The 23,495-nt window shown below is 32.1% G+C and overlaps 1 protein-coding gene across 12 annotated transcripts in view; it reads right to left on the bottom strand.

Moving 5' to 3' along the window:
* Positions 1-396: 396 nt before the first annotated feature.
* The window catches only part of LOC127710506 (VWFA and cache domain-containing protein 1-like), a 154,110-nt gene continuing 131,011 nt past the window's right edge, over positions 397-23,495 (bottom strand). For 2 of the 12 annotated variants that reach the window (XM_052216423.1, XM_052216424.1), the window contains 12 exons: positions 22,854-23,034; positions 21,706-21,842; positions 20,886-21,052; positions 18,926-19,036; positions 17,064-17,165; positions 16,491-16,593; positions 12,323-12,418; positions 10,047-10,184; positions 9,098-9,207; positions 8,281-8,400; positions 6,594-6,730; positions 397-5,243 (listed from right to left, as the gene is read on the bottom strand). In XM_052216423.1, coding sequence (XP_052072383.1) covers positions 4,891-5,243; positions 6,594-6,730; positions 8,281-8,400; positions 9,098-9,207; positions 10,047-10,184; positions 12,323-12,418; positions 16,491-16,593; positions 17,064-17,165; positions 18,926-19,036; positions 20,886-21,052; positions 21,706-21,842; positions 22,854-23,034 — 1,755 coding nt within the window. In that variant the 3' untranslated portion in view covers positions 397-4,890. The remainder of the gene's footprint in view (positions 5,244-6,593; positions 6,731-8,280; positions 8,401-9,097; positions 9,208-10,046; positions 10,185-12,322; positions 12,419-16,490; positions 16,594-17,063; positions 17,166-18,925; positions 19,037-20,885; positions 21,053-21,705; positions 21,843-22,853; positions 23,035-23,495) is intronic. The other 10 variants (XM_052216422.1, XM_052216420.1, XM_052216421.1 and 7 more) reach the window with 10 other exon arrangements.

The raw sequence follows: 23,495 nt of genomic DNA, 5'->3' as shown, positions 1-23,495 counted from the left end.
ATGGAACATTAATTAAACCGATCTATAATTGTTCAGAATTTCCTATTTTACAAGTTTCGTGAGAGTATAATTTATGTTGGGTTTAAAATTGAATTGTCATTTTTTAAGTAGTTAATACAATGTGATTTAGAAGCACAAACTATATTTTGTGGAGCTTTGTCTGTGAGTACGTTAGTATACTTGATATAAAGGTAGGATAAGTGCTCAGCAACAATTGGCATTTGAAGATATATAATTAAATCATCTAGATGTTGGCCTGAAGAGTTGGTATGGAAATGTAATGTAATTGTAAAACTATATTTCGATTGTGTGGAATTAAAAGATTTCAGCCCGAAGTATTTAAGCTAAAATATACAATTTGTAAAACATTAAACACGTAGAAATGTCAAAATCAGCTATGGTTAATTCTCTTTAATATGAAAACAATTTCAGATTCTACATGCATAAAAGGCAAATACAAAAATGGCACAATTGAAAAAATATGATGTAGTAATTCATGACATGAAATTAATATACGCAATTAACAAACAAAAACAAAAAAACCCAAAAAAACAGCTAGAATTCATACTTTAGTCTTAGATGCATGATTTGTTTTATTAATTGTTATTGGCTTTGAACTAGCTGTCAGTAACTGCGAGTACTCTAAGATCTGTACGTAGTGTCTTTTTGTTTTGGGGATGTATAAATACCCTGCCACGTCCATTTTGTGTTTATGTAAGACGTGTTTCTGCTTTGTGTCGATCTGATGAGTTAAGCCTTTTCAACTGATTTTTATAGTTTGTTCTTATGTTGTACTATCACACCACTGTCCCAGGTTAGGGAGGGGGGTTGGCGCGCCTTCATACTAGTTTAACCCCGCCACATTCTGTATGTGCCTGTCGCAAGTCATGAGCCTGTAATTTAGTGGTGGCCGTTTGTTGCTGTTTGTCATTTTTGTTTTTCATTCATTATTTTGTACATAAATCAGGCCGTTAATTGTATTGTTTGAATTGTTTTATATTTGTCATTTCGGGGCCTTTTATAGCTGACTATGCGGCATAGGTTTTACTCATTGTTGAAGGCCGTACGGTGACATATAGTTGTTAATATCTGTGTCATTTGGTCTCTTGTAGAGAGTTGTCCCTGGGGCCATCATACCACATCTTCTTACTTTTATATTAGCCCTTCAACATTGAGCACTGAAGGACACAGATGCGACATAATATCAACAAGTTCGGAACAATATCGGGCAAATAAATTTAACAAACACTGTCATAAAGACTTTAAAAAGTATGAAAATATTAAGTTACAGTTAATTCTGTGAAATGAACCTATTTGATGCGAATCATATTGACCAAAATAATTTAAATGATGCTTTTTAACGAATGCTATTTCATGAATATACATCCATGCAATTTAACAAACCCTATGGTCACCGCCACTGAGTTTTAAGGATGTTCGCTACTCTCTTTCAAAATAAAAAGCATTTTAAAAGACTGTTATAAAATGATAGTATATAAATAAAGGAACTAAAAAAGCAGAAAAAAATGAAGGGTCCGTGTGCTTGTTTTCGAGATATAAGCCATTGAAAATTTGGCGGGAAATGATTCTCTCTAGAGTTTTCATACTTTTAACATTGTCCGCTTTTCTTCTCTTTTAAAAACTATGAAAAAATAACAAGGATTTTATAAGATTTTCAAATATGGCTTTTAAAACTATATGTAATACAATTATGAAAAGAAAAGTAGGGGTTAGTGGACAAATTTTTGTTAATGGCAAAACATCGATAAAACCAGAGGATTCCGAAAATCTGGCAAAAATTCAAAAACAAGAGGAGCGAACATCCTTAAATCGCACGACGGGATGATGTATTCATAAAAAAGACGCTTACCATGTCCAGACACCAGTTCGACCATGCTCCATATATAAAGTAAACGCGATTCTACTAAGTTTTTTCTTAGCTGTTATATGTCGAATGGTTTGGATAGCTTTAGTCTGCAATTTATGCTTTTCGTTTTTTTTTATATTACTTAAAACAGACTTGACGTTTTCCTCTTTTAATTGTTCCACTAATGCTGTTCTTTAATTAGGGCCACTTTAAAACTTCCATACAGTATATTTTTGCTCATTATAGAAGGTCGTGCATTGGCATGCAGTTGTTTAAATCATCTTTCTTTGCGTAATGGGTATGTTGCCTCATTGGGAATGAAACTTCCTGTAATTTTATTTATAACAATCAAACTTTAAAAAAAAAATTACAAAATATAACAGAATTCATTGTGGAATTTTGCTTAAAACATAGCATTGAATAAAGATTTAAAGAATTTTGGAAAGGGCGATGTGTTAATGATTAAACTCAGTGTGCTGGTTTAATACACATGATACACAACAGATTATTGTCTCATTCTTGTATCACATTAAGGTGTCATCATCATAAATAGATATGTAATATTTGCTGCTGAACACAAAATCATCTTATTTTCAAATGATCTGTCAATGTGATAAGAATAATCTTTATTTTTGCTAAAATTTACACTTTGGCAAATACTGAACCTGTAGAAATATCAAAAACACTATGGTTTATTGTCTTTAACCTGAAAACAACATAAGAATTCACATACATAAAAGTGAATACAAAAATAGCACATTTGAAAAATAAAGATATGATGCAGTATTGCATGACATGAAATCAATATACGAGGGTCTGGATGGGGGGTTTACAGAATAGAGAATAATGGGCTAAATATATAAGGAATAGAAAAAAATGGACCAAAAACATACAAAATAGAGAACAGTGGGGTGCCAAAATATAAAAGAATAGAGAATATTGAGCAAAAATTATAAAGAATAGAAAAAATGGCCTAAAAAAATTAAGAATACAGAAATGAAGGACCCCCATCCATACCCTCATATACGCAATTAATAAAAAAAAAAAAAAAAAAAAAAAAAAGATTGAAGTCATATTGAGCCCTTCAACACTGAGCGCTGAAAGACACAGATTCGGAATAATAAACAATATCGAGCAAACAAATTGAACAAACACCTTCATAAACTGCGTTATAAAAGACTTTAAAAAGTATAAAAATATTAAATTACAATTCCGTCTGTGAAACATATATCATAAAAACAATAAATAAAAATAAAAAAAAATAAACCTATTTAAGGATGCTTGCTACTCTTGTTTTTGCCATTTTTGTTTCATCCATGTAGTGCCAATACAAATTTTGCCTGCTTACCCCTACTTTTTTCCCCCTAATTTTATTACATATAGTAATCTTATGAAATCATTGGTAATATTTCATAGTTTTTGAAAGAAAAAGGGTTCCTATGTTAAATGTATTAAAAATCTAGAGAGAATCATTTTCCGCAAAATTTTCAATTGATTATATCTCAAAAACAAGGACATGGACGTTTTTTTTCTGGTTTTTAAGATCCGTTATCTATATACTATCAATTCATAACAGTCATTTAAAAAGCTAGTTATTTTGAAATAGTGGAGCGAACATCCTTAAAGCGAATCATATTGACTATATTAATTAACATATACTTCTTTTGAGTGCCATAACTTGAAAACATCCATACAAACGTAGCCTATCGTGACCGTCACGAGTCTAAAATCGCACATAATAGAAACAGACGCTTACCCCTGTCCAGGCACTAGTTCTCACTCTGGATGATTACAGTGCTATTCCTACAGATTTTCCGCTTTATGTGATACATTTCGAATGGATCTAAGTTAGTTTTCGTCTGCAATAATTGCTTTTCGTTTATTAATATTACCTTAAACAGACAATACGTTTTTACTTTACAATTGTTTATCGTTTTGCTAATTGCTATATAGGCGAATTTCAAAGCTTCCATATAGTATTTGTTTGTCATTATTGAAGGCTGTACATTGGCATAAAGTTGTTTACATCCTCGTGTTTTACTTAAGGTGGTACATAACACTACAGGGAGATAACTGTAAAAATCAGCTGAACGTTTTAATCACGTTCTATTGTTAAGGAAATATTAAGCTTCTCGATGATCAAGATTAGTGTTTGTCAAACTGCTATATATCCAATGAAATTTTTCCGATTAAGTGTGTGGTTCAAGTTTTTTGAAATTTTTATATTTTTGTCAAAGGGTCAAAGTAAATATTTTGTCAACATATTATGAAAATTAAACGAGTCAAATTAATTTTAGTCAAGGTGTTTTTTTACCACCTTAATGGAGATGTTGTCTCATTGGGAATCATACTTCCTGTAACAACATTTATCACAATCGATAATGATAAAAACAAATATTTAACAGATGATGAACAAATGATTATCATAAAATGTGGTATAAATGTCATATTTACTCACGTTTTACATACTAATAGACATATATGTATGGAACACACTTAAACTGATGAAAAAAGTACCTTTACAACATATATATATATATATTACTATTCTGTAATTATAAGTAATCTCAAAAGATACAATTTAATAATTGAAAAAATGATTATAACAAAAAGGTTATTTTTCAAATGTATATAACACGTATGATATAAGGATTCATATAAATATGATACAATGTTTTCCTCTGAATTGACATATTGCACAACATCCATTTCATGTACCTGATGCAAAATTTGTGGGTGTTTCTATTCAGTCTGTGTGATTGTTTCAAGATCTGTATTTTAAAAATATAGAAAAAAATAAGCACTATCAAAAGTATACCGTGCACGTACAAATTTATGCTTTGCTTAGGTTTGTTAAACTTTTGATATCTTTGATGTCTGAAAATTTCACAAGTGTTATCTCAAACGACTGATGCATGTAAGTTATCCTGAGCAGAGTAACATAAATTCTGTAACAAGGCCTGTAGAATCCACCATTAAACCTTCTGATCTTTTATTTCCCATTTTTACTTCAGTATATTACGTTATTCAGTAGGTTTATCGTACCTAGATTCATCACTTACTACTGACATGTAACTATGCCTTACTCCATTTGAAACACTTCCGGAAGACAAGTTACTGGTTGCGGGTGGCGGATTACACTGCCCACTAGATTCAAACCCGTAATTTTGTGCACTCTGCAAGTCAAGATGGTCAGGTATAGCATATAAGTACGGGTCTTCTTTATCACAATTATCTTTTATGTGTAAATATCTCAAAAGAAAAATGACCCCGCCAACTATGAGAACTACAGCAAAAAGTCCACCAATTGCTCCTCCGACTACTGCACCGGTACTTTGTCCTTCGGCTACTTCCGGTAGGGTTTCTGTATGTGAGGCTATTGAAAGATATTATTAGAATGACGTACAAAATGCCATTGATAAAGGAAACAATAATAATTTTAAAGAGGTGTGTACATATACATTTTCTTATATTTCTTTTAGGAAATATATATTAGCGTAAATAGGTCAATGTCAAAAGTGCATTTACATAATTACACGGTAAGAATATATGCACAATTGCGCAGAAGAAAACACCACTAAAATTGTTTCGCATTTAATATATGTAGCTTTGATTAATTTGGGTCAATGATGGACATAAGAAAATAATACGGATGTTTGTAACTTCGTATTGCAGATATAATTTTCATATACTTAGTATTTGTAACTTGCCATTGTAAGTACACACTTATAAATGTTTTAATGATATAGGTTAGTTTGAAGGAGTGTACATTATTTGCGAAACTACTCACAAACTGAATTAAGTCCGACTTTTTGTCAGTGCTTATTGTTTGTTTTTCATCCTGGTCGACCAACTGTAAAGAACGTTCTCATTGGATTAACTTTCAATTTGTTCTCGTTCTGAATATGCCCGACATACATTTCACTGGAAACTGAGAAAAAATCAATCAATCAACATCTACACGTGTCATGATGTATTACATTGTAATAAATCCTGACCAGTGTCATGATGTATTACTGTGTAGTAAATCTTGACCAGCGTAATGAGGTATTACTGTGTAATAAATGCTGACCAGTGTCATGATATTTTACAGTGTAATAAATCCTGACCAGTGTCATGATGTATTACAGTGTAATAAATCCTGACCAGTGTAAACGCACAGCTACGTACAATACAGATTTCCATACATTGTACTGTGACAAATTTTAGGGCTCTTTCGATTATACTGTTGCTAATTCATACATGTTTGATTTTCCCAAGTTTTTGATTTACAACGTTTACAATAAAGATTAACAAAAACAAGCTAGTATGATAATGCCAAGTCAGTATAATTATGCTTACCGTGATTACTATCTAATAAGGAAGGCTCAAGATATCTCCTCCTGCTATTGTGAATTACCGATCCAAAAGTCAAACCGGTTTTGCTTTGCTCTATTTTAATTCTGGTCTCATATATTAATGTTGATTATATTCGGGTTGTGTCTTATAATATAACTGACAGGCCATAATAAAGGTATATAGCTGTTATATAGATATTGATTGAACAACGACCTTAAATTATTCTGATTTTACATCATGTGAGACCCCATAAAATATCGTTTTTCAATCTACATTGTTAACGAAGCAGAATGTACATAACGTATTTCCTAAATATTTCTTATTATTATCCTGGATTTAACTTTTCAAAATAAAACAAAATAATTTTCACAATATAATTTAAACATACCATCACAAATGTTAGAGTTTGAGTCTTTAGTCTTTCCAAAAGAGCACTCCCCCTTAATTCTACAACAAGGTTCTGGAATAATTTCTCCTTTAAATGTAAACTCACACCAACTACATTGGAACTCACTGTAGCAATCTCTGAGAGAGAAAAAAAACCCACAATACTTAACGTATGCTGATATTTTAATTGCACATATTCCCGTTTTTTTGTCTGTTCGGATTTACCCTGTCATGTGTGTTCGGTTTATATCCGGCATTTATACTTTCCAATTTAGGCAATATCATATAATATATTCTTTGCCTTTATTTGTCATTTTTGTATTTGAGTGGATTACAACTTTCATACATGAACGTATAAACACTTGATTTCAATTCTATCATATAAATAATTTAAAAAAAACAAAACTATGCCATTTTACTGAAGTTCATGCTTTCCCCTAAATTATTGTATGTTACCTTGGCTATTCTTCTCGAAATCGGTAAACCACTATTGCCTTAGTTTAAACACGGATGCGTTTATGTTTATTACGAAACAATGTAATTGCAAAAACAGATCAAGTGTACACGCTTTGCTTACAGATTATACTCTCTGTTCTGATAGTCACTACGTCAACAAATGACCGTCACGATATAGCCTGTATGTGCTGATGCCGCGTAAAGCAATCATCAATCAATTAATCAATCAACAAATGAAATATCGGTTTGCAAATCTCAATTAGACGAAACCCGCATGTGGCGTACAAACTGTTAGTCGTGGTATCTATGATGAGTTTTTCATCACCATCCATTAGTCAGCACCTTGTGTTGACATGGATATTTATTGAAATGGTATATAAACATTAAATGTTTACAAAATTTGTTTTTTTTTAGATAACCCTAGCTGTATTTTTCAAAATAATTAGAAATTGTGGGTCCTCAATGCTCTTCAACTTGCGTACTTTATACATGTTATATGGCCTTAGAAATGTTTTTCTTCGAGCGTTACAAATGAGTCTTTTGTAGACAAAAGACGTGTCTGGCATACAAAATGTTAATCCTTGTATCTATGATGAGGTTATTTTTCAAAGGGTGATTCATTTGAAAAACCCCATAAATAGCAAATATAAAGCAAGTAAAATGATATGTTGAAAAAAAGAAAAAATGTACAAAATTAGTGCCCTAGGCGTTTGCCTAAAATTTACATTCAAAATGTAACAAGATATTTGATAGTTGTTATGCTTGCATATGTTTTCATATGGTGTTCGCGATTCTTAATTGTGTTTTATTTGGCTAAGGTTTACTGGTTTGTACTAATTGTGAAACGGACCTTTTGAAAGGAAAAAAGAAAAAGCATATTGCAAAGTTCTTAAATTAACTTTCAAACATAAGAGGCTAAAGATGCAAAAGATACCAAAGGAGAACCAAAAAGTGAAGAAAGGGGTAAGACAAAATTACTTACAACACCACCTACATTATCTTTTGTAGTGGCAGAACAAATCCCCGCTATTATCACGATAGACTTTTTTGCAGATAAAAACCTATTGTAATGCATATGAAGTATTTGATATTGGACTTGAATCAAAATTCAATAAATTTAAGGATATTTATTTTGAAGTTAATAGACGAAAAGCGGCAATGATAACAAACAATATGTGAATGAAAATCTGATTCAAACATAATGCCTAATTATAATGTTAAATATTTCTTACTTTTTAGTCGTTTTCTCATTACATTTTGGATCAAAGCACGATTGAAGTCCTGTCAGATTTTCATTTATACTTATTCCGGATTTATCTAGTAGTCGAGCACTGCAAGGCAAACTGGAGTCTCTAAGATAATAGAACATTGGTTTTTATTAAGTGTTAATAAATCATATATACATTGTAGTAACATTTTACATCAAAGATTACTTCGGTCAGGTTCAGTGGTTGTCGTTTATCATGTTAATTGGTGTGGTTCATAAGTGTTTCTCGTTACTCGTTTTTTATTTAGAATGGTTTTCCTGTTTGAATTGTTTTACACTAGTCGTTTTGGGGCCCTTTATAGCTTGCTATTCGGTGTGAGCCAAGGCTCCGTGTTGAAGGCCGTACTTTGACGTATAATTGTGAACTTTTTATACATTATGACTTGGATGGATTGTTGTATCATTGACCCTCATACCACATCTTCTTATTTACATCCATACTAGATTATAACGTTTGATATTGAACTTAAAAATGAAAGAAAAGCATTTGAATGACTCTCAACAGTAGATTTTATATTTATCACTTGCACTAAAGCAAAATTAATGCTAAACTTCTATTTGTTTCATGCACATAACTAAGTTTCAACTTAATCTAGATACATTCAAATATATGATCTCCAATTTTATCCGAATTTAAAAGGGGTATAAAGCCCGATAGTGTAAATCTACCCAGCTCAATCTGTTATATAGAAGTCATTTTGTAGTATTTAAACTATGATCATATCAGCTTATCCAAAGATATAGTATAATCATATTGTAGTAAGCATAGTTTTTATACGTACGCTATAGTTGTGGTGTACACGTTCGTACAAACATTGTATACTATAGGTTTATAGCAGATGCAGTCACAATTGTTATTACACTCTCTAAAATCTGGTTGAACGTTACTGTCCTAAAATGGGGGAAAAAGAAAAATCTTAAAGATGTAAAACAAAAAAAAATGTGGAGTATAAGTAAAAATGATAGCACCCTAACGACAAAAATTACCAAAAGACATCAAGCAAACAATTAAAAACAGTATTCAACAACAGATAGGTGTCTTTAGAGTATGACAAGCATTATACTTCTAAATTCTATAAAAGATATGACAAATCAACCAAGATATATAAGTAATTCTCAAAATAACGAAAACCGTTAAAACAATATGATATATGACATCTGACTTTTCACATTTTGATTTTTTTTAAATTTAACCTAGAAAACAAAATTAACGATTGCTGCTTCTGCACATGGTTAAAAAAACATGTTCCGACAGTCTAGGGCAATACAATGGAATGTATAAAGTTTAGTGACCTATATTGTCTCGGTAAAAATAAACCACATCTTTAATTATCTTAACCAAAACAATATATGATTACGGAATATAAATTCATCCCACAAAGATGAAGTTTTCTTCATGAGGGAATTTTTCTATATAAACATCATTTTGTCTCTGATGCATAGTTGTTGCATTGGCAATCATACAATATCTCCTTAATTCTATAAATTATGGGCAATTGTATGTGTATATTAAAATATATCTGACAAAAATAAAAACAGAATGAAATATAAGATAATAGCTTGCCAACTAATATACATATTGCTTTTCTTGTTTCAAGAGTTTTGATGCCCATGTTTTTTTTTATTGTGTTGACTATGGTACGTATTCAGAAGAGTTTGTAGTCTGTATAATTCTATACAGTAATGTTGGATTTTTTCTCTAAACATTCTTTAAAATGTATATTCTCTTACACATTTGCATGCTGATGATGTTAATTCTTTCTTTATTCTCAGAATAAAGATGTTTGTGTCCACAACTGGTCTCAACTCAAACTTATTATCAGTTTGGTCAAAACTTAGTCCTGTAGATCTACCAGCTGGTAATGTAACCTGTGAAATAAACAAAAAATACAATCTAGAAAACAAGAATGTGTCTGTTTCCTAAGGTGACAGCTTATTTTTTTCATCAAGAATTATAAGAATGCACGTGATGTCGTTAGTGAAATACTCCACTCGTTTTTCAATGTATCGAAAAACAAAAAGTATGTGTATGACAGATCCGAAAATCTGACATATATTACAACTCATCATTGAAAAATATCTAAATATATTCTGCCCAGGTATAGAACAACAATTTTACTGATTTCGCATCGTTAGGCCCGGTGAGGAAGAACTTATCAGAATATAGTACATATTCACACACATTGTCCTTACTCATTCATGTCATAGCTGTTACTTTCAAAGTGTGTAAGATATTTGGGTAATTGTGGTATTTTATGAAATGTAAAGAACATGGAATCAAAGTTGAATCCGTGTTGTATGTTTTTGAATAATAAACATGTTGTTAAAGAATTTGAAATGAGGATAGGTTTGCACGTTTCTTAAATCGGAAGTACATTACGTTTGGTGTAGTTATCCATACCTGGGAACCATGGTTCTCTTGAAGGCAATTGAAGGTATGTTTACTTGTTGAGTACAAGCCAGACTAAGGGATTTATTTAACAGGAAATGACTGCCATTTTATGGCAATATGGCTATTCATGCTAGAAGTGACTGAATATCTCATAGAAAGCAATATCACCATACAAAAGATGAAAAGTAGAACTTGTAAACCAATTTTGATATAAAACCATCATGTTGATCTGAACAGCTCTATAATGACTGAACAACAAAGTATTGAGTCAGTCAATTAAGATCTGGTCAGTTTATATTAAGACTGTTCATCACCTCTTATTTACCTGTACACATCAATATTATACTGAATTGTCTGCAAACTTACTAAACAGTACTGAATTGATTGCAAGCAAATTGTCCAAACAGTATTAAAATTACTGCAGTGCAAAGTTTGAAAATTGACTAAAAGACTGAACGGGACGGAATAATTCATTTTTCAGACGTTTCAAATGTTGTTTAGATCAAAATGACCAGTTAAGACTACAATTCATTTACTAGTGAGATAGGAGTACACATAAAAAAGTGACTGTGCAGAAACTTCTTAAGTTCATTCAATCTATGTACAATCCAAAGTATCGTCAACAGCTAGAAAGTTTATGACAAATGCAATAAACAGCTGCGCCATGAGCGCATGATACGCCCGTCGTCTTCTATGTGAATTTTTATGCAATAATCATAAATAGTTTCTGACATACGGCCTGACATGCGAAAACCCCTTTTTTTTTACAAAAAACTCAATATCTCTAAATTAAATTTTAAATCAAAACCAAAATGTATACAGATCTTAAGGTTAATATAACTAAGAAGTGTGTAAAATTTTAAACAATAATCATAAATCGTTTTTGAGATACGGCGCGACATGTGAAAACCCCTCTTTTTAAAAAAAAAATCAATATCTCAAAAATAAAATTTTGAATCAAAACCATAAAGTATACAGATCTTTGGATTAATATAACTAAGAAGTGTGTAAAATCTTAAGCAATAATCATAAATCGTTTTTGAGATACGGCGCGACATGTGAAAAAACCCTCCATCATTTTTAACAAAATTCTCAATATCTCTAAAATAAAATTTTGAATCATCACAAAAAAGTATACAGATCTTAAGATTAATATAACTAAGAAGTGTGTTAAGTTTTAAGCAATAATCATAAATTGTTTTTGAGATACGGCGCGACATGTGAAAAAAAACACACACCTGCTTTAGTTACTAAGTTCCGTAACTCAAAAAGTTTTAATCTTATTTTCACCAAAAAGTATACAGATCGTTTGACCATCATAAGAAACAACTGTGTTAAGTTTCATGAAATTTGATTAAGTCGTTCTCAGGTTATGGTGCGACATGTTTACGCCGGACAGACAAACGGACAAACGGACAGACGACATTTGTATACCATAATACGTCCCGTCAAAATTTTGACGGGCGTATAAAATTTGTAGTTTTGTTTTTGTACTGGCTGATTTTATATGTATATGCCAAGGAGGAGGAAGCACACATTTTTGCACTAAATCGATACTTTAATCAATACCTATATCAAAGTGTTTTAATAATTGCACATTTTATTTGGAACGTACCCTGAATGATTGAAGTTCCTTGTTTGTAGACAAATCTTTACAAGTGAGTCGGTTAAATACATCATTCTCTTTCATTGCTTCCGCTATGGTAGGTTCCTATGAAGAATTGAAAAATATAATATGTATTATACTGATCTTTTAGTCTGTTTAGTTTCTTTGACTTACTAATAGATCTTGCCTTGCTGATTATTTTTGTGATTTAAAGTGTTTATTTATCTATTATAATTTAAATAATATAAGGCACGGTAGGTAAAGTGTCCGGCTAGGATCGTGGTTTATCGAGTAAATCGGTCCATTTTTTTCGAGAGTAGATCGAGCTTTTTCGAGTGATAAAACATGAGATGAGGTCAATTAACTGCTATTTCGTTATTATTATAGTTTTTACACGACTACCCATCTTATTTTGAATATTATATATATTTTGAGCAACAAAGAAGCACAATTTCCTTGTATTTAACCAAAACATTCAGTGTTTAATATTGTCCGGGTTTTTTCGAGAGCAACAGTGATTCCGTCCGGGTTTTTAAACAAATGGTCCGGGTTTTTTTAAAGAAAATTTGAAAAAGAAAAAAAGGTATTCTTGACTTTAAAAAATGACCTTTTCTGGTTTATAACTGTAATTAAGTGAAGGACAATATCATATATTCCCAATAAATCACCAAAACATACTACTACATAGATCAACATTAACCTTTTAAATTTAATGCAAATTTTCTGTTCAGAAAACGTTCTACCACACTTTTCCAGTGTTAAATTAAAAATTATTGGATCCTTTATAAAACGGTCTTTAGAACATAGTGCAGGGGACTAATAATCTTTTCAACTTCATTTCATGCTACTTTTGTTTTTACAGTTAATAATATTTTTTGTGGTGAACCCCGGATTTTTTAAAACTAGAAGCTCTAAAAAGCCTGTGTCGCTCACCTTGGTCTCTGTGCATATCAAACAAAGGACACTCTCCAACATTGTACACGAGAATAGATTTCATGACAAAAATCTCTTTTTTGTTGATCTTGTAATACTAATCTTTTAGTCTGATTAGTTTCTCTCTATCGTCTTTAGTTTTTGCTCAAAAAACAAAAGAGGGTAAACTAGATATCATTGAAATAGGAGCCATCTCTGTGGGCCCCGCTGTGAATAACGTATGATAAAAATTTTGTATCTTTACCATATGGTTTTCAACTGAAACCAGAGTTTTTGACCTTGACCTTTGACCTAGGAGGTTTTACATACATTATGACACACCCTCTGGTGTTGGTTAATATACATGTCAAGTATAAAGTATGAAATTATAACGGTTCTCTAGATATAGAGCGGGCACAATTTGTTACGGACGGACGGACGGACGGACACACTGATCACTAAAGGGCGACCCGCCATTCGGCAGGGCCCTGAAAAATCCTAATTTTAGTGCAGTCACTCCTATGAAGAGTGACAATCTACTAACTATATCGGCAAAATTTGACTTTTTATTAGATCTTGCCTTGCTAATCATTTTGTGATTTAAAGTGTTTATTTATCTATCATAATTTAAATCAAATCAGGCATAACGGAAAAAAAATGTTTCGCTCTAAATATCATAGTTTTCATGATAATAGGCAAAAATGAAAAAAAAATTATAAAATTTGTCATTTATGGGCAATAACTCCTATAAAAATTTGTCTAACAGTTTTGACGTATATGGACAATTAGTAGAGCTAATTATTTTGAACATGTTTGCTCCTTTCAGGTTTTCTCTAATTATAACGGTTCAAAAAATAGTAGACAAAACTTGCATTTTACCCCTATGTTCTATTTTTAGCCATGTCAGCCATGTTGGTTGGTAGGCGGGGTCATCTGACATATTTTGTTAAATAGATACCCTAATGATGATTGTGGTCAAATTTGGTTAAAGGAGTAGGTCCGGTAAGGTCCGATTTTGGCCTCAAATTTCAGGTTCATCTGATAAAAGATTGGACACTTTTTAAACACCTAAGTATCTACTTCAGTCGATTCAATTACTTTATGTGAAAGATTTGAACTGATTTAGTCATTTCAGTCGCTCAAATTCAAGCTTAAGTATGAAAAATCTATCAAATATGCCATAATATGTACATTTTCAGATGGTTTTTGTCAAAAATGAAAGTGGCCGCATCCGTGTTCACTCTCAACCTTTATATATGTTATGTATTATCATCAAATACAACTTACATTTAAATATTAAGAATGAACACAAATGCGGCTACTTCCATTTAAGATGGAAACCGTCTGAAATTTAACTCAAATGCTAAAATTGTGAAGATTTCAGTAATTTAGCATGACTAAATGATGCTAGTACCCGATATATGTGCATTATATTGTCAAAAACAGCCCATATTGATGTAGCAGAAGTATTCTACTTTCCAAAAATAGCTAAAAAGTTACATTTTAACAATTTTGTAAAACAGCTATATTTTGGGGCCAAAAAGGAGTCTTACTGGACCTACTCCTTTGTCTCAGTAGTTTCAGAGGAGAAGATATCTGTAAAAGATAACAAAAATTTACAAAAAATTGTTAAAAATTTACCATGAAGGGCAATAACTCCTTAAGGGGTCAATTGACCATTTTGGTCATGTTGACTTATTTGTAGATCTTACTTTGCTGAACAATTTTGCTGTTAAAAGTTTATTTCTATCTATTATAATATTCAAGATAATAACCAAAAGCTTCAAAATTTCTGTAAAATTACCCATTCAGGGGCAGCAATCCATCAACAGGGTGTCTGATGCATCTGAAAATTTCAGGGCAGACAGATCTTGACCTGATAAACATTTTCATCCCCCTGTCAGATTTGCTCTAAATGCTTTAGTTTCAGAGAAATAAGCCAAAAACTGCATTTTACCCCATGTTCATTTTTTAGCCATGACCGCCATCTTGTTTGATGAGCTGGGTCATCGGATATATATTTTAAACTAGATACCCTAAGGTCGATTTAGGCCAAAGTTCGGTTTTATTTGGCTCAGTAGTTTAAGAGAAGATTTTTGTAAAAGTTAACAAAAATTTACGAAAAATTGTGAAAAATTGACTTTAAAGGGCAATAACTCTTTATGGGGTAAATTGACAATTTTGACCATTTAACTTATTTGTAGATCTAATTTTGTTGAACAATTTTGCTGTTTACAGTTTATTTCTATCTATTATAATATTCAAGATAATAACCGAAAACTGTAAAATTTCCTTAGAATTACCCATTCAGGGGCAGCAACCCAACAACGGGTTGTCTAATGCGTCTGAAAATTTCAGGGCAGATAGATCTTTACCTGATGAACATTTTTTCCCCTATTTCAGATTTGCTCTAAATGCTTTAGTTTCATAGATATAAGCCAAAAACTGCCTTTTACCCCCATGTTCTGTTTTTAGCCACTGCGGCCATCTTGGTTGATGGGCGGGGTCATCGGATACATTTTTTATACAAGACACCCTAAGGATGATTTAGGCCAAGTTTTCATTTTGGGCCCTGTAGTTTCAGAGAAGTAGATTTTTGTAAAAGTTAACGGACGACGACGACAGACGACGACGACAGACGCCAAGTGATGAGAAAAGCTCACTTTGCCGTTTTGGGCCAGGTGAGCTAAAAATGAATAAAAACAAACACTTAATTTCCCATGCAAAAGACGCCAAATGGTTCTACGAAGTTCTATATGGCCTAAACAGAATTAAGACCAATGTAGACGGATTATATTCAGTACAATACATTAATCAACATGCATTAATTCATAGCACATTGGTGTACTTAAACATAATATATTAAAAAACGGTTTCAGGATAAGCTTCCAAGTGATAAATAACCCTGAAATTTCCTGATAATAGCTAAACAAACCGAGGTTTACCAATTAGCTGTGTTTTGCTGAAATGCATTTTATGACGATGAAATGGCCATTGGCAGTAACATTTTTAAACATTCCTGGTGATTTCTTTTTAAAAATCAGTAGCAAAACATTAAATACATATAGACATGCACATGGAGATCATGACGATGAAGCGGAAAACTTAAAAATTAATATGAGCAGCTGAGCTTATTCCAAACAGTTGCTAGGAAAGACTTTTTCACAAGTGAGTCCTACAATTTTAAACTGAGATTTTTCTATGATATTCAGATAGAACGCACAACTTTTGTAAAGGCCAATCATCTACTCGAAATAATACTCACCAAAATAGTAATGTGCTTAGGATCATCAAAATACTCTGGGTCAGTAGTTTCTTTAAATGCTTGGTGTATGACAAGAAACCCGCTATCGTCTATAATCATGCATCTGTAAAAAGGATGTATCTATTATCTAAATGTAGGCTATTCAATATATGAAGAAAAACAGTTTAAATTTGGGGTCACTTTTTCATTACTACCAAATTATTTAATTTCAAATTGGAGCTGAGCACTTTTATGTTGAAATGAAATATCATAGATTTATTCATTTTCTGTAAATTTACTGTTTATAAAATATTTAATTACTTAAAGTACTCAGGTTGTTCTTCTCCCTAGTCATATCTGGCACAACCTTTCAGAACGTTATGGTTTTAATACACTCAAATTTTAGAGTTGGCCTTGAAATTATTTATGATTCGAGCGGTACTGATGGGTTTTTCGTAGACGAAACGCACATCTGGCATACCAAATTATAAGCCTGGTATTTTTAATGAGTTTTAATATACAATTGTCTGTCATATTGGTCCTTTTATTTTCACACGTGTTTGGCTTATTTGTGAGTATTTTCACTAAACTTACTTGAAGTCCTTTGTTGTACAAACAGGATATATGTTATCAATAAAGTAACTGAAATACTGTAAGGGAAAATCGGTACCAACTACTGCTGTTACTTGGTTTGAACTATAAAAGATCACAAATACGTTAATATTACTAAAAAAAAACAATATATCTACCTTCATGGTATACACCTTTATATAATATTTCTGAATTTACAAATTTTTATTATCTGATCAAAATGTGTCCCTATACAAAGAAAACTAAGTAAAGAAAACTAAATTGAATTATTGTAGGTTAAACGTGTTATTCTTTTTTAAAGAAAAAGTAAATATAAAAAACGTCGAGTTTTGTAAAGCAATTAGTTTTCCTATGACGAACGTCGTTGTTCCTTTATCAACAACCCCAAGGGTGACTAGGGTATAGAAATATGGTAACTTTGTCTTCTAAACGCAGCCACGTCCGGTCATAGTGAGAGCGTTAAATGCGATTCATCGTGAAGAGGAAGTGCCACGCACTCTGTACAGTTCAGAACCCTTGCAGCATTGTTTAAGGGTCCATTGATGGCCTGTTAAACAATGCTAAATGGCATGTCTTTTCCTATCTAATATACCATCATTTTCCAGTAAATGCCATATAATCGCTCGTCTCCTATTACGGAACCTACCTATTGTATTCATCGTGTTTTTGTCCTGATCATGCATGGGATATTTGCTAACGGATATTGAGCAAATAACAACCACTACTTTGTCAACACCAATATAACATTAAGGAGACTGTAGTAGGATTGTCAATGGGACAACTAGGTACCAGAGTTCAAATTAGTGGATATAAGCAGTTATAGGTCACCGTACTAACGAATACATGTCCACCTACCAGCTTACAGTATATCCGGGAGGCAGCATTATATGCTAGTAAACAGTACTCTTAACAAAGTTTATATATTTGCTTATCTAATTTCAAATGCACTGCATCTTAATATTAATCAAAATGAATTTTATATTAATTCTATTTTTATGTTAATTTGAAATATAAATGAAAGAAAGGATGTATGCGTATACAGTTCGTTTACCTATGTTTTTTTTAGCGGAAAACTATTGTTAGTTAAGTTGAAGTACTTTTTCTATTTATTCATAACAAAGCATTAAATCATAACAAATATTGCAGATAGCAACAAGCGACAATCACTGAATAACAAGCTCCTGAATTAGGATAGATACATACAGAAAATGGCGGAGTTAGACATGTTTGTTAGCACATAAAGCGGAGTTAGACATGTTTGTTAGCGCTCAACCGTTAACTATTTTTTTTGTTGTTACTACATCTTCATTGCAATAAAGAGGCCTCGGTGGCCGAGTGGTCTAAGTGGTCGAACTACTGTATCACTAGCCTGTCAACATTGAGGCTGTGAGCTCGACTCCAATCTTAATTGACTAGGACTGTCAGTTGTCCTACCGAAGGTCGGTGGTTTTCTCCGGGCACTCTGGTTTCCCCTACCAATAAAAACTGACCGCCACGAAATAGCACAATAGTGTTGAAAGTGGCGTTAAACATCAATCAATCACTCAATCAATAATAGCAATTAAGAATAATAACTTTGCAGCCCCTTTAATAACTTATCTTATTTTTAAAGTCAGTTCCAAAAGGTATCTAGGAATAATTTTCCGTCTTATTGAAAAATAATAAAACGTTAACAAAAATGTATTTTGAAACCCATTTGTTCTCAAAACATTTAGGTGTACAGTTTGTGCTTTAAAATTACCCATGTCTTTTTGTTTTATTGATATTTGTCGGTAGCTTTCAAATTGACGCGAAATCTTCTTTTATCGAGTAAAAACTGCTTCTACTGATGCAGTATAGGACAATAAGTTTATCCATATACATACCCTCTCTTGAAAATTGTGTGAGCCAATGTCAAAAGGATTCCTGATCCCCAAGCATCCTGATATGGTGAAGTAATGTAAATGATTCCAGGATGGGATGTTGTTTCCCTCCACCTATTAAATTAGATATATAGAAAATCCATACAGCAAATGTTTATAAACAGATCCTGCTCCATTATTGACACTCGTCGTGTTGCTTATGTAAGTACATAATGTTGCAACAATAATTAAATTTAAAAACATGAAATAAATATCGCTATAAAAAGACATGATAGATATTCGCGATTTTACTTGTGTTGGTGATATTACTAGAGAAGGAATAAATTGCAAGAATTATACACATTGTTTGCCAACACTAATAAAATTCTTGGCAAAACAAATAAAAAAATTTTGCTAACACAAATTAAATCGTATTTCCGATTTGTTACAGACGCTTTCAAATCAAAATTGAAAGACTGAACAAAATTTTTCTAGCAACACAAGCCTTCTTTTTTTATGACATGTAAACATCTGCTTTTTTAAATTTCAAAACACCATCGTAACGGTCAGATTTGATAACATTAAACTTGTTAATTTCGAAATTATATACAGAGAAATCAAAGTAATTATTCATAATCAGTTAATCTTGAGTTTATAGCGTTGTAGTCTTGGAATGTTGAGGTTTTGTGTCTAATCGATACTCATTTTGCACCTCGAAACTTGTATTTACATGTAGAAGAGAGGCGAAATATACCAAAGAGACATTCAAACTCACAAGTCGAATACAAACTGACAACGCCATGGAAAAAAAAGAAAAAGACCAACAGACAAACAATAGTACAGAAAACACAACACAGAAAACCAAAGACTGAGCACCACAAACCCCACCAAAAACTGGGGGTAATCTCAGGTGCTCCGGAAGGATATGCAGATCCTACTCCACATGTGGCACCCGTCGTGTTGCTCATGTTAGTAAAAACCCGGTAATAAGTCTTATTCGGTAAGTCACATTTGGAGAAAAGTAGACGGGATCGTAGTTACGACATTTGGAACTCGGACTCGGAGATGCGATGGGGATGTTGAATTGCAATGGGCACGCTGAAGTGCGATGGTCTGCGTTGAAATGTGATTGTCCTTTCATTGATGGTCTAAATGACGCGTGATGGCTAGTTTAATATCAGCGGATGTACAATTATCATAATATTCAAGAAGATTTGTTTTTGTTAATTAGTATATACATTTGCATCCATTATTGTCAGTGTATGTGTATGATTGAAACAAAAGAATCGTTAAAAGAATCATCATCATGCCATACTCCTGATGACCATACAAATTTGGATTATATGTTAATCGTTTACTGTTTGAATCTATTCGCGAAGACTTGCTTATCAACATGAAAAGCTGCTTCTTACTATCAAATGGACTTCTTCATCGACACGTGAACATGAAAAACATTGAAAATATAGTTTCCGTAACCCATTGAACTTCAGTGTTGCCTCCTACGCAATTCAGCGTAGCTATCACCAAGAAGCATCACAATGCCATCCTCGTACTTCAGCGTGATAAAAAACACACTGTAGCGTCAAACAATCGCACTTTAGCGTAGCCATCGCGGTTTGGAGTCCCATCGCGGTTCACAGTCCTACATTTTATGAAAACAGTTGTGATCAATAAAGTCACAAAGTACTTAATATTAAAAGAAAAATTACAACACTATTATTTATAAAACACATGAGTGTTCAGTCAGTGTTTGAATGTTATTTGTTTCTCTTCCAGCCGCACATACTACATACATTTTAAAACCAAACAACAGGAAACAGGCTTCCCTTGGTACAGAAGCTGATAAATAGAAAGGTACAATAATGATCTAACATGACACTTAACTGATGATACACAGCACTTCCACGAAAACATCAATTATATACGAAATAATACTAACTTATAGAAATTAAAACGAATATGACTCGTTTTATATCAAGTTTACCATGTTCTTTTTTCGTGGTCATAAGACTTAGTCAATGTAACTGCTGGATACACTCGAATGACTCCGGCTTTGGTTCCAATATATCTCCAAGCCAAGTGACTTGCAGGCTGCTGTTTCCAAAACTGTTCAGCTTTATACGTAGCCCAAACTGTAGCTCTGACATCATCCTATATAAGACGAAAAACAATCATTGATTTTGATTTTTTGAATGTTCATTTAGAAACTTTCGTCCCTTTATTTGTAATGATGAGTCTATAGCTTTATATTGATGAAATGAATATAATGTTAATAAATAGCTATTGTAACCCTGACGACAACATTTTCGCCAACATTTCCATGTTATGACGAGGAGTAACACAATCTGCTTAATCATCTGTTTAGCTATGTGATATTTAATATATTGCATTGAATTCTAATATCTTGTAATTATTGATTGCTCTGGGAGTGAGGGTTTTGATTAAAAAAATGTTACCCGCTGATCAATGTGCTGGTGTATAATGTCACCATCTTTTAAACAAATGAAAAACTGCTATTTTAACACGGAGTAGGTCCTTTTCATTTTGCTCTAATTTGACATAGTGTCATTTATTTATTTTTTATTGTTTGTGCATTTTGCAATGGGAATTTGTATAACCAAATATGTATTGCAAATTTTTAATACATTTTTTCACAATTGAAAATACATGACTTGTATTTAAGTGAATCGAATACATATTTTTCATATTATTGTTTAATATCTGACCTACCATTTTGTTACTAATTTAATTATAGCTAATATTAATTTCTTAGTAAAAAACTATTTTGATTTCAAATATCTTACTTTAAACCCAGGGTTTTGAAAGCTTTTTCTAGTCAAATAATCGGTATACTCTTTTACATCCAGTCCAGTTTCTGTTTCATCAATATATTGAAACGGATTTGAAAAAGCTGAAGGCGTAAATTTTGTAGCCGACTGTGCTAAAATAAACAAATGATAATTTTATAAAACAAATTAACACTCAGCAAAATAGATTGATACACATGTAAACATTTTTTTTCCTTTATTTGAAACTAAAACATTACAATACTTGTTTTTATGACAATATATATATGTATATATATGGCAATGGTACATCCTTTTTTCCTAGAATGGTACATCACCGAATTTGTACTTTCATCAGCAACACGACAGGTGCCACATGTTGATCAGGATCTGTATGGTAGAACAATGATATTGGTATGCAAATTTATTAGCAGTGGCACATCTAATTTCTGCCACCCCTCAGTTATGGTTCATTGACTTTGAAACGTTTAATGTTAAAGTTTGTGATTAGGTCAGTTTACGATGAAACTCTCTTGGTAAGTCAATAATATTTGGCATGCAGTTTTGGGTCTTCAACGCTCTTTAACTTCGTTATTACATGGTCTTTTTAACCTTTTTGATTCGAGCATCACTGATGAGACTTTTGTAGACAAAACGTGCATCTTGTGTATAACATTTTAATTCTAGTATCTATGATGGGATTATTTGCATGAGCATTTGCACTTCTTACTTCAATGGAGAAAACATGTATAGCAATATAAAATAACAATAAGCAGATAGAGGTATGATGGACAATGATTTAGCTAGCCAACAAGTATAAGACGATTTATTTAGGATGTGAAGAATAACATATCGCTGAAAGAAAATGACAAGCAAGACTCATACAAAAGATTTGTTGGCTTGGAATATGCGCAAGTGTAGTATTCCTTTTATTGTACTGTGGTTTGTTTGTTCTTTTTTTTAATCTTTTCGTTTTTAGTATATTGTTTAGTTGAATGTTGGTATTCTTTTCGTCTTTTTATTTTGTTTTTGTCGTGGTATTGTCCATTTTTCTCCGACTTTCCTGTCTCTCTTTTAAAATGGTCTCTGCAACATATCTTCCTAATTATAGAACGATTTTCACCAAACTGATGTCTAAAGCCACAAAAATACACATATAAACATACCTAAAGTAACTTTTCTATAATTAAATCTACAATTTGGCTGACTGTCAAACGTAAGACTTCGATTATGATACAAGAAAACATTGTCCATTTCTGAGTTTGAAATATCAAAATCCGCTTCAGAGATGACGGTATGCGTTTCTTCGCTCAAAACAATACATAAGTAAAATCTTGTATTTTGCACCTAAAAAGATAAACTTTCATTAAAATTGATTCATCTAACTAAAACAAGAAAGGCTTTCCAAACTAACTGTGCACCACTTATTGCGGACCTGTTTTTGTATTGTTATGAGTTACAATTTATGACTAAAATCAGCAAAGACCCATCGAAACAACATCTGATAAAAAAATTTAACAATACTTTTAGATAATTGGATGATATATTGGCTCTCAATAATGACGACTTCAGTGTGTATACTAAAGGAATTTATCCTGTTGAACTTACTTTAAATAAAGCTAACACTAACAATGACCACTGTCCTTTCCTCGATCTTGATATCTATATCATTAACGGGAAGCTTAATACAAAAATTTATGATAAAAGAGATGATTTTTCATTTCCTATCGTTAATTATCCATTTTAGATGGTGACGGTCCCTTGTCACCATCTTATGGTGTTTATATATCTCAACTTGTACGATTCGC

The sequence above is a fragment of the Mytilus californianus genome, unplaced genomic scaffold (assembly GCF_021869535.1).
Source record: "Mytilus californianus isolate M0D057914Y unplaced genomic scaffold, xbMytCali1.0.p SCAF_8, whole genome shotgun sequence".
Lineage (NCBI taxonomy): Eukaryota > Metazoa > Mollusca > Bivalvia > Mytilida > Mytilidae > Mytilus > Mytilus californianus.
Note: the sequence above shows the minus strand (reverse complement) of the source record. Positions and strands in the feature narration are given on the sequence as shown.